The sequence below is a fragment of the Hyperolius riggenbachi genome, chromosome 5 (assembly GCF_040937935.1).
Source record: "Hyperolius riggenbachi isolate aHypRig1 chromosome 5, aHypRig1.pri, whole genome shotgun sequence".
Taxonomy (NCBI): Eukaryota; Metazoa; Chordata; class Amphibia; order Anura; family Hyperoliidae; genus Hyperolius; species Hyperolius riggenbachi.
In genome coordinates this window covers 110,219,567-110,231,228 of record NC_090650.1, presented here as the reverse complement: position 1 = coordinate 110,231,228, position 11,662 = coordinate 110,219,567, and the positions used below count along the sequence as shown (strand labels likewise).

General features: G+C 43.7%; 1 protein-coding gene across 4 annotated transcripts in view; it reads right to left on the bottom strand.

The window, feature by feature from the left end:
* Positions 1–3,498: 3,498 nt before the first annotated feature.
* Positions 3,499–11,662, bottom strand: part of RAB5A (RAB5A, member RAS oncogene family) — a 62,694-nt gene continuing 54,530 nt past the window's right edge. For all 4 annotated transcript variants that reach the window (XM_068236118.1, XM_068236117.1, XM_068236120.1 and 1 more), the window contains 2 exons: positions 6,449–6,542; positions 3,499–3,946 (listed from right to left, as the gene is read on the bottom strand). In XM_068236118.1, coding sequence (XP_068092219.1) covers positions 3,831–3,946; positions 6,449–6,542 — 210 coding nt within the window. In that variant the 3' untranslated portion in view covers positions 3,499–3,830. The remainder of the gene's footprint in view (positions 3,947–6,448; positions 6,543–11,662) is intronic.

Below are 11,662 nucleotides of genomic sequence, written 5' to 3'. Positions count from 1 at the left end.
TTACTAAAAAAAAACAAAAAAAAAAAAAACATTGGCCTCGATACATAAAGCATTTCCGCATGCGGAAATGCTGAAAACGGCTCACTTTACCGACCACACAGCAAAATCTGTATTCATAAAGGCTTTTTCCGCATGAAAAGCCGACATTCGCGAGCAGAGTGATAAATCACCGCCTTGCGTGGTGATTATCTTAACAAAAGTAACAAGTGTCAATTCATAAAGGTTAGAGGAAGCGGTATGCAGACGGGGATTACCGCTACCTCTGATGTGGCGAGAAGCATGCGGAATACATTGCAGTGAATGGGACAGACCTCCCAAGCAGCTGCAGAGAGAACACCGCATGGAGGGACTCCGCCTGCTTCTCCTGTTTCCGCATGTCTCCCGACAGCCTAACGCTAGCCTACAGCGGAATATCTCCGCACGCCTATCACAACTAGAAACATTTTTATGAATTTTTATGAATTACCACCCTGAAGGCTGAAATACCGACAGCGGTGTTTCCCCGCTCGAGTTTACCTTACCGACAGCACTTTTATGAATCGAGGCTATTGTGTTAGTAGATTATATGCTGTAAATAATCTTTTAGAGCAAAGAAGAAATTCTGGGTTATATTCCGCTTTAATTATCAGACCCCAATTCTGCAGATTTGGCTTCTAAAAGGTTGGAGACTTGTCTGCAGTAGTAAGGAAACTTTTCTGCTTACAAATCTTGCCAAACTAATGGTGGCCATGCATCTGTAGACTTGGCAGCAGACTATCGGTTTCTTGGGGGGGGGGGGGGTTGTGTGTGTGTGTGTGTGTGTGTGTGTGTGTGTGTGTGTGTGTGTGTGTGTGTGTGTGTGTGTGTGTGTGTGTGTGTGTGTGTGTGTGACATAACACATTAGGGAATCGGCCAAAGTTAGTCAGCGAGAGATCTATCTCTTGGACGATTGGCTGCCAATAACACTAGATGTATGGCCACCATAACAGGTGGGTGCTTACAGAAACATACTCAGGGCCCTTTTCCACTAGCGCGTTTGCGCTAGCTGAATCGCAAAACCGCAAACCGCTAGCGATTTTACAATCGCTACGGTTTGCTTTTTAACATAGGAATCGCGGTAGGTCATTTCCACTACCGCGATTCGTTTTTTACTTGATCGCGCCGCGGAGCGACTTTTGCCGCGATTTTGCTATGCAGTGCATAGCATAGCAAAATCGCGGCCGCAAACGTCGGGAAAACGGCGGAATTGCGATTCAGCAATCGCTAGCGTTCAGCGCGAACGCTAGCGACTGCTAGTGGAAAAGGGCCCTCAATGTAAAATTTTATATGCTAAAAAAAATGGAACTCAACTGAAAATACATGAAATAAATATATTAAAATGGTGGAGCATGTAGCGTCTTGTTATAAGTAGTTTACTACTATATTCGATTTTATATTTTTCTTCAACATGACAAATGTTATCTGAGAACTAGGTTGGGTTAATTGGCGAGTTTCCGAACTGGAATAGATTCTTATTTTACAGCTGAAAATCATTCATAAGGATAAATCAATCAGCAAGTAGAACATCTCATATTCCATATGTATATGTCCTAAATATTACAGTACCAAAAGACAGTAAAACCCCCATAATCTGGCACCAATGGGCATTGGCTGATGCCAGATTAGTGTAGTTTCTGGTTGTTCCAGAGTCACTGTTAACAACAGGCTTGCAAAAAAACAAAACACACAACTATACCCCACTCTATATACTTACTGTAAACTATTAATGTTCAAATGCAGTAATTAAAAACAAATTAAGTCAAAGGACAGACAATATAGCAGAGGTTTATTACTGTATAAAAAAGTGTAAAAGAAGATTTATGCATCCTGCAAGGCCAGGATTTTTTTTCTGGGTGACTGTTTTGGATAACGGGGGTTTACTGTAATAAACGGTATACACACCCATTAAGGACCATTTTCCACTACCCTGAGATTTGCTTCTGATCGCAAAGAAAATAAAACTAATGGAAACTGCAGCAGCAATTTCCATTAGTGCGATCCGGATTGCGATGCGATTTAGGTCAAAACACAATAGTCGTCCTGCCGCGTTTTGGATGCGATTGAGCGTTTCTATACTGAGTATAGTAGCTCAATCGTATGGTGGAAATTGAACCGCGATCGCATTTCATAGTGGAAAAGAGCCCTGAGAGCTAAAAAATTGAACAAAATAAGCCACAGAAGACTAGATCCAGGTAGAAGAAAAACATTAGCTTTTTTTTATTTCATCATTTTAGTAACTGTACAATTTTAACCAAATCTTACAAGAAACAGAACATATTAAACATAAATGAAGACTACAATCCAGTACCCTATTTACAATACAATTTTACCATCCAATTTTAAGAGAACTAAATGGAGTACACATAATTGTTAGAACATTGTATTTGTATTGGGCAAAGATGAAAAAAAAAAAAAAAAGTAAAAAAAAAAAAAAGAAAAACCCCTGTAAAAGCAGAATTAATGAATAGTAGAGTGTTGTGTGAAGAAAAAAAATTACATCTTAAACAAATCACCTTGTATAATAAAGCTCACAGGATTCAAACATGATTTTAGGGAGTTGCTTTTCGAATAAAAACTGGCCTGACCCCAAAGTAGTAATGAAGAGCGATGCAATAGGCAAACCGTATTTCATAGTATCCGATGTACGAAGCAGAACTACTAGTGGCTGATTGTTATACATTTAGAGGAATGTACTTTTTTAATTGAGAGAGGAAGTGATTTTCAACAAATACTGTGAAGAAGTTGAAACCATTTTATACTTTTACATCTATTTAAAGAAACACTATCATGAAAATCATAAAATTTTAAATACAAGTAAACACATAAAAATACAAAGTACATTTCTTCCAGCGTAAAATGAGCCATAAATTACTTTTCTCCCATGTTGCTGTCACTTACAGCAGGTAATCGAAATATGACAGAACCGACAGGTTTTGGACTAGCCCATCTCCTCATGGGGGTTCTCAGGGTTTTTGTTATCTTCAAAAGCACTTAGTGAATGGCAGTTGTTCCGCCCAACTGCCAAGAAAAAAGTGTACAGTGAGTAGGGAGGCTGGCCAGCATATTTGTATAAATCTTTTTCAAAGAGTGCCTTAATAAAGAATAAAGGCCATGTTGTGTATCCCCCATGAAGAGATGGACTAGCCCAAAACCTGTCAGTTCTGTCAGATTTCTATTACCTGCTGTAAGTGACAGCAACATAGGAGAAAGGTAGTTTATGGCTCATTTTACTCTGGTAAAATGTACTTCTTATTCGTATGTGTTTACATGTATTTTAAATTTTTTTGCGATAGTGGTCCTAAAAAAAAATAAAAAAAAAATCAGTTACCGGTATTTAGAACAAAAGAAATTATTTAAAAAAAAGTTTCACTGTGGGTTGTCATCACTTTACTAATCAGACAGATCTGTAGTTCGCCACAGATAAACATTATTTTCGTTATTTCCGAGGTCGGACATTTGGTGACAGTTTTTTTGTATTATTATTATTATTTTGTCTTGAATTTCTGTTTCAGTATTAAGAGTGTATTTACTACACAAAGACAGTTTTATCTGCTCTTAGAAATTAATGCATGCATGTTAAAAACCAGATTCAGCACTTAAAGAATTGAGAATTAGGAGTGAGACCAACACTGCAAGTCTCTGTACATTTAAATTATCACTGGGCCATGTTAATGGAATTAATGCCAACGGGACTTGCAGCACACGGCACTGAAGGCTCAGCACTGAGGCTGACAAAGGGTTAAACACTCAATTGTTATTTTAACAATTAGGAAGCAAGAGAATATCAATACAGTTTAAAAGTACATGAAGGCTTAGTTACTACAGCATTGACTTTTGTTAGGTTGTGCAGTTTCAGTAAGGTCTACTCCCCGTCCTCTGACTGTATTGCCTCCACCTGACTGTGGTTCCGTTTTGGGGAGCTTTTTGGCTGTGAGAAGAAAAAAAAAAGTGATAAAGACAACAAATTAAAATAAGCTTAAACTACATCTGTAATAAAGCAAACTTCCCCATGAGGCTTCCCCATCCTCCTAAGCCTAGGCGATCCAGCACTGGCAGCCCATGAACAGAAGACATGTCAATATAGCCGCTGGCACAGTAGCCGCTTTCCCATGGGCTCTGGCGGAAATAGTGAAGCCGAATTGGGCTTGGCTATTTCCGCCGGAGCCCATCAGAAAGCCCCTTCTGCGCAGGAGGCAAACACTGCAGCTGCTAGTGCCCCACAGCTGACACGCTTGTTGGCTGATTTTTAGGGGCCGCCAGCGCTGGATCCCCGAGGCTTAGGAGGACGTAGGAAGCTTAATTAGGATCCAGAGGCTTTCCCCTCTCGAGGCAATTACCCCCCCCCCCCCCTTGAGACTATTACAGTATCCCTTTAAAGACTTTCTTTAAAGTGGGATAATACCTTGAAAATTAACATTTCAGTAGCAAATCACAGCACAAAAGCCCCAAAGATGCTGCATGCAGCACATTTGCGATCGATCGCAATCTCAAACGCTACAGTGTGAATGTATCCATAGGGATACATTAGTAGCAGTGCTTTGCTGATTGCCGGCGATCAGCAAAGCGCTGAAAAAGCACCAAGTGTGAAGCAGCCCTAAGGTACATAAATGAACATTTGAAAGCATTCCCAAACTTTCCCTGTGTGTGGAAACATATTTTCACTGCAGAGTGTAGTGCAGGCTTGCTCATCTCTAGCTAATCTGCTAATGTAATCTTGCTGGCAAGAATCTCTGTGCACATATCCTCTGCCTCTTTTTTGCTCAAGTGAGTTGGCTGTTACCAGGGCGATGTGTTTATTCAGCAGAGGGAGGAGAGCAGAATGAAGAAAGGCAAAGAGCGTCTCCTGGCCAGCAATGATGAGGGCCGGTTCACGCTCGGCTCCGCGATCACAATTCATTTGCCGATTAGCTAGAGATGAGCAAGCCTGTACCGCTCTCTTCAGTGAAAGTAAACTCTTACACACAGGGAATGCTTGGGTATGTTTTCAAATGTTCTTTTATGTACCTAATGGCTCGCATACAGTTAATGAAAAATATGCTTTACTGCCAAACTATTAAATGCGTGCATTATGGGGTAATGCACCGCATTAAGATGCCTCCATAAAGACGCACCATGACGCAGAACTGTGAACAGTGAGTCTTACAGTTGTGTGACTGGCTACTACTGCAAGTAGGTAAGTGGTATGAGACGCCCGACAACAAACTAACCTTTGCTATGGAACAAATGGTTTTAACAAATGTGTTACATTCCATAGATACGTTGGGCTGTTAACCGCTTCTGGACCTGCGCGGTTGAAATCTGCATCCTGCTTGTGGCTGCGCAGCTGCAACAGGACATAGATTTCAAACGCCACCGCCACGTGGTCCCGCCGTAACTCACTCGCACTGCTGTATATATGACAGCAGAGCTGTGTGAGCAGGTCAGGAGCCAATTGAGCAGGTCAGGAGCCGATTTCATTGGCTCCTGACCCTGTCATCACTAAGTTAATCCCATTGGCTTACATAGATGGACAGGGTTCAGGAGCCAATGAAAGCAGCTCCTGACCCGCTCACACAGCTCTGCCCTCATAGGGACGGCAGAGAGAGGGACCTGTGGCGATAGGAGAGTGGTGTGACCGGCGGAAGGGAAGGGTTTCTTCAGCGATTCCTCGGTAAGCAGCGTTTTGCGGTACCAGCAGTCTTTGGTCTTTAACCTCCCTGGCGGTTAATTTTTTTTTTCAAATGGTCAAAAAAACTTTTTTTTTTAATTTTTTTTTTTGTTTCATGGAAAGCTACCAGAGTGGTAGCTACATGAAACACCACTAGAGGGCGCATGTGGCCCTCTAGTCCGATCGCCGCCGGCAACAATAGCAAACAGGGGAGCGCGTATTTAACGCGTTCCCCTGTTTGGCTTCTCCTGTCGCGACGATCGGCATGACGTCATGGACGTCAGCCGACGTCCTGACGTCAGGCGCACTCGATCCAGCCCATAGCGCTGCCCGGAACTCATTGGTCTGGGCAGCGCAGGGCTCTGGCGGGGCCCTATTCTGCCGCTGCGTGCGGGCGATCGCCGCAGAGCGGCGGCGATCAAGCTGTGCGCGCAGCTAGCAAAGTGCTAGCTGCGCGCACAGCACTTTAGATGGTGAAAATCGCCTCACCAGGGGCTGAGATATCTCCCTGCGCGGCATAGCCCGAGCTCAGCTCGGGCTTACCGCCAGGGAGGTTAACGGGCCAGAGACTGCTGGTACAAAATAGTGGAGGAGGCAAAAAAAAAAAAAAACATACATTATGTCAGAAGAACTGAAGGCCTTCCATTGGTTTAGAATTACTTTAATACTTGGCAAAAAGTACAGTATAAGCAAATAAATATATAATTTTTCCATTAAAGTTCATAACATTATAGCGTTGAGTACACGTAGAGATGTCTGCATTTCATTCTGCCTCTCACTTACCTATTGCCATAAATATTTCATTCACATTTGCTGATGTCTTGGCAGAGGTCTCCATAAACAACAAGCTGTTATCATCTGCATATGCTTGAGCCTCCTGCAAAATGATTCAAAGCTTGTAAAATGAGCATTATTTGTATTGAGGAGATTGCCACTGACCACTCTAAAAACACACACTTTTTCATAGTAACTTTAAAGTCTCATTCATGGCCACTGCTTGGGACATTTAAAGGGTACCCGAGTTGTAACTAAAGAGTGGTTTTACTCAGGGCTGTGGAGTCAGAGTTGGGGAAATTTTGGGGTACCTGGAGTTGGAGTCGGGAGAAAAATGCACCGACTCCTAATGAATTTAAACTGTAATTAAAATAGAAAATATGATAAAGTGTTCTATTTCTCAGATAATAGTTATAAATAATTTATATATACACAGTAATAGATCTGCTTAGTCAACAAAAATGAAATAAACCAATCAAAAAATAGTTACTTGTGCTGCTTCAATAAAGCAGTCCCCGTATTTTTAAAGTCAGATATATATACAGTCACAATCAGATTTGTATGTGTACAAAGGAATCTCATATATACTAAATAACATCTACTGTATGCTGTAAGAATAAAGCCTCGTGTGTCACTAATAGAGATGGTCAATGAGATGGAAATAATTCTGCACCGATGCTGGTTTATGCAATTGTATGCGCTCTCTTTGCTCATGAAATCAAATTTAATATGTTAAAATTTGGTCTGATGACTACGAATTAAAGGGTACCTTAGACGGATGAAAGAAAACTTTTATACATACCTGGGGCTTCCTCCAGCCCCCTTCCAGGGTTGCCAACTCATTCCTTTAAATACTGACACATCCAAGTTATACAGGTTCTGGGGCTTCTCACACAATCAGTGCCTAAACTGCCTCTAACTAGCCACAAGACATGTATAATTCATAAGTGTCCGTATTTAAAGGGAGGAGATGGCAACACTGCCCCCTTCAAGCTAATCAGTCCCTCGCTGTCCTCATCTGCGACCTGAATCTTCTGCTGAGTCCAGGTAATTCAGCCAGTCAGCCCCGTTCCGGCCATGTGCCGCTCCCATAGCCAGGAGCATTCTGCACCTGTGCAATAGTGCTGTGCAGGTGTAGTACGCTCCCAGCGGAGGAGTGTGTTCATGCGCACTACGCCCGACTGGCTGAAGTACCTGGACCCATAGCAGAAGATCAAGATGGCAGAGGACGACAGCAAGGGACTGATTAGCCTGAAGGGGGCTGGCGGAAGCCCCAGGTATGTATAAAACGTTAATTTCATCCATCTCAGGTTTACTTTGTTACACAGTAGTACTATACTCTACATATGCACTCCCCACAGAGCTGCAGGGAATCCACTGAGAATGTTGTGCACATTGAACACAGAGGTGTTGTCTATTACTAGAGATGATAAATTAGATGCAATTTTTTTGAAATTATGTAAATTTTTATGCAAATGTTTGCAGTTTGAAAACAGACCAATCAATTTAAACCCAGGTTTAAATTGATTGGTCTATTGTCAAGCTGCATATATTTGCATAAAAATGTGCATACATTTGCATCAACTCAGAAAAATTTGCATATCTGTGATCATCCCTATCTATCGCCCATAAACCTGGTTTAGATTGTGCATGAAGAATGTGTAATAGAGGAAGAAAAGCCTCATTCTCCTGCAGAGTACCTGCACATCACTCTTACATGTACCCACAGTCACATTGCCTAGGGCCTGATCCATGTTCAGATTGTGCATGAAGAATGTGTAATAGGAAGAATCACCTCATTCCCCTGCAGAGTACCTGCACATCACTCTTACATGTACCCACAGTTACATTGCCTAGGGCCTGATAGATGTTCTTTGTTCCTGTCTGTACCTTCTACACAGCCTCGGACAGGCCCACCGAACCACCGATGGTCCCATCGGTGGGCCCCGGCCGTCCCGCCTCCTGGGGGCCCCAGTGCTAAAAAGGAGGGGGGCTAAGCGCAGGAAGGGGGGACATTGTGCACAGATCGGCGGGGAGGGGCGGAAGCCTCCCCCCCCCCCTCCCTCACCTAGGGGCCCCCCTTCCGCGCTCCCCCCCCTCTCCAGAATTGCAGCCAGCGGGGAAGAATCACTTAACGGCATGAGTTACGGAGATGAGATCCGTAGCTCTGCGTGCCGCTGGCTGGTCTGCTCTGGTTCCTGAACTGACTGTCCAATCACGCTCTCGCAGGAAGTACTGCGAGAGCGTGATTGGACAGTCAGTTCAGGAAGCAGAGAGCAGACCAGCCAGCGGCACGCAGAGCTACGGATCTAATCTCCGTCATGCTGGTAAGTGATTATTTGCCGCTGGCTGCAATTCTGGAGCGGGGGCCCCTAGGTGAGGGAGGGGGGTTTCTGGTCACTGCTGCCCACATTATGATTTTCTGGTGTCTGCTGCCCACATTGCGATTTTCAGGTGTCTGCTGCCCACATTACGATTTTCAGGTGTCTGCTGCCCACATTACGATTTTCAGGTGTCTGCTGCCCACATTACGCTTTTCAGGTGTCTGCTGCCCACATTGCGATTTTCAGGTGTCTGCTGCCCACATTACGATTTTCTGGTGTCTGCTGCCCACAGTACGATTTTCTGGTCACTGCTGCCCACATTGCGATTTTCAGGTGTCTGCTGCCCACATTGCGATTTTCTGGTGTCTGCTGCCCACATTACGATTTTCTGGTGTCTGCTGCCCACAGTACGATTTTCTGGTCACTGCTGCCCACATTGCGATTTTCAGGTGTCTGCTGCCCACATTACGATTTTCTGGTCACTGCTGCCCACTTTTGGGGGGGGTATCTGGCACCAACCTGATTGCATTTTGGGGGGTATCTGCCGCCAATCTGATTGCATTTTGTCGGAAAATCTGCTGCGATTTGACTACTTGATGAATTATCATGAGGCATGTAACTACTTGAATATTTTATCTAAAATGTATCTGGTCGGACCTAATCTCTGTGAATAACACCGCTACTTATGTTGTGTTTTTTTTTTTTTTTTTTAAGTCTGCCCATGACTCATCGTGACCACGCCGATGTTCCAGTGCGTGGTGACACCCATTTACTTTCGCTGCGGCGCGCTGCGCGCGCCGCATGTGGACATATCCCTATTGGAGACTGTCCTCAGAAGTGCTCACAATCTTTTCCCTACCATAAACTCATGCAAAATTTCTAGAGTACATGTGTATGTGAGCCCAAAATGGGGGGGGGGATGGGGGGTGGCGAGGAGGAGGGGATCGGGGGGGGGGGGGGGGGCCCAGGCTGAAACTTCCTTGGTGGGCCCTTAGTGTCCCAGTCCGACCCTGCTTCTACAAGTATTGTAACCAAGGACTAGTTTAGTCTATGACAGAGTATTAGAGGCAGAAGATCTCCTGGATATCCAGGTAACTGGTATTGTTTAAAAGAGAATAAATATGGCAGCCTCCATATCCCTCTCACTTCAGTTGTCTTTTAACATTCCTAAGCGTTGGCAGTTAAGAGATGCATTTCATTTTACATACTTTCAATCAGGGCTGTGGAGTCGGTCCAAAAATCCACCGACTCCGACTCCTCAGTTTAGGATTCCACCGACTCCAACTCCTCTAATTTGCATATTACAATTTTGTTGGTTAAAAGTATGTAACATGAAATTCGTCTCTTAACTGCAAACGCATAGGAATTTTACAAGACAACTGAAGTGAGAAGGATATGTAGACTACTATATTTATTCCCTTTAGACTAAAACTAGTCCTTGGTAAGAGTACTTGTAAAAGGTACAAACCGGAACAAAGAACATCTATCAGGCCCTAGGCAATGTAAGTGTGGGTACATGTAAGAATGATGTGCAGGTACTCTGCAGGGGAATGAGGAGATTGTAAACAGACAACACCTCTGTGTTCGCTGTGCACAGCATTCTCAGTGGATTCCCTGCAGCTCTGTGGGGAGTGCATATGTAGAGTATAGTACTACTGTGTAACAAAGTAAACCTGAAACAGATAAAATTAAAGTTTTATACATACCTGGGGCTTCCTCCAGCCGCCTTCAGAATAATCAGTCCCTCGTTGTCCTCCTCCACCACCTGGATCTTCTGCTATGAGTCCAGGTACTTGAGCCAGTCAGGCGTAGTGCGCATGCACACACTCCGCCGCCAGGAGCATACTACACCTGTGCAGCACTATTGCGCAGGTGCAGAATGTTCCTGGCTGTGGGAGCGGCATGCGGCCGGACAGCGCTGACTGGCTGAATTACCAGGACTCATAGCAGAAGATCCGGGTGGTGGAGGACAGTGAGGGACTGATTAGCCTGAAGGGGGCTAGAGGAAGCCCCAGGTATGTATAAAACTTTACTTTTCATCCGTCTCAGTTACCCTTTAATTTGTAGTCACCAAACCAAATTTTAATAACATATCAAATTATTTGATTTCATCAGCAAAGGGAGTGCATACATTTGCATAAATCAGCATCAATGCAGAATTATTTCCATCTCGTTGACCATCTCTATTAGTGACACAGCTACACATCAGGCTTTATTCTTACAGCATAGATGTTATTTAGTATATATAAGAGATTCCTGTGTACACATCATATATACAGTCACAATCAGATATGTATATCTGACCTTAAAAATACGGGGACTGCTTTATTGAAGCAGCACAAGTAACTAATTTTGATTGGTTTATTTCATTTTTGTGGACTAAGCACAGCTATTACTGTATATATACATTATTTTTAATGACTATTATCTGAGAAATATAACATTTTATCATATTTTCTATTTTAATTACAGTTACAAATTCATTAGGAGTCGGGAGTCGGAGCATTTTTTCCCGACTCCGACTCCAGGCACCCAAAATTGCCCGACTCCACGACTCCGACTCCACGACTCCGACTCCACAGCCCTGCTTTCAATTAACAAGTAATATTAGAGGAGTCGAAAGTTGAGGTGGAATCCTAACCTGAGGACTTGGTGGATTTTTGTACCGACTCCATAGCCCTGGTTTTACTTACCTGGAGCTTCTTTCTGTACCTGTAGTCATGTAGGTCCCTCGCTGTCCTCCCCGACCTCTTCATTGATCAGCGAGGCGGGTTGTCAAAGTCCGCAATTCAGCTAAGTCACGCACTACTGATGACCCTGCACACTTCCTTGATCGCACTCCAGTGGCCGGGAGCATTCTGCGCATGCACGGTTATAATACTTAATGGACTGCAGGTGA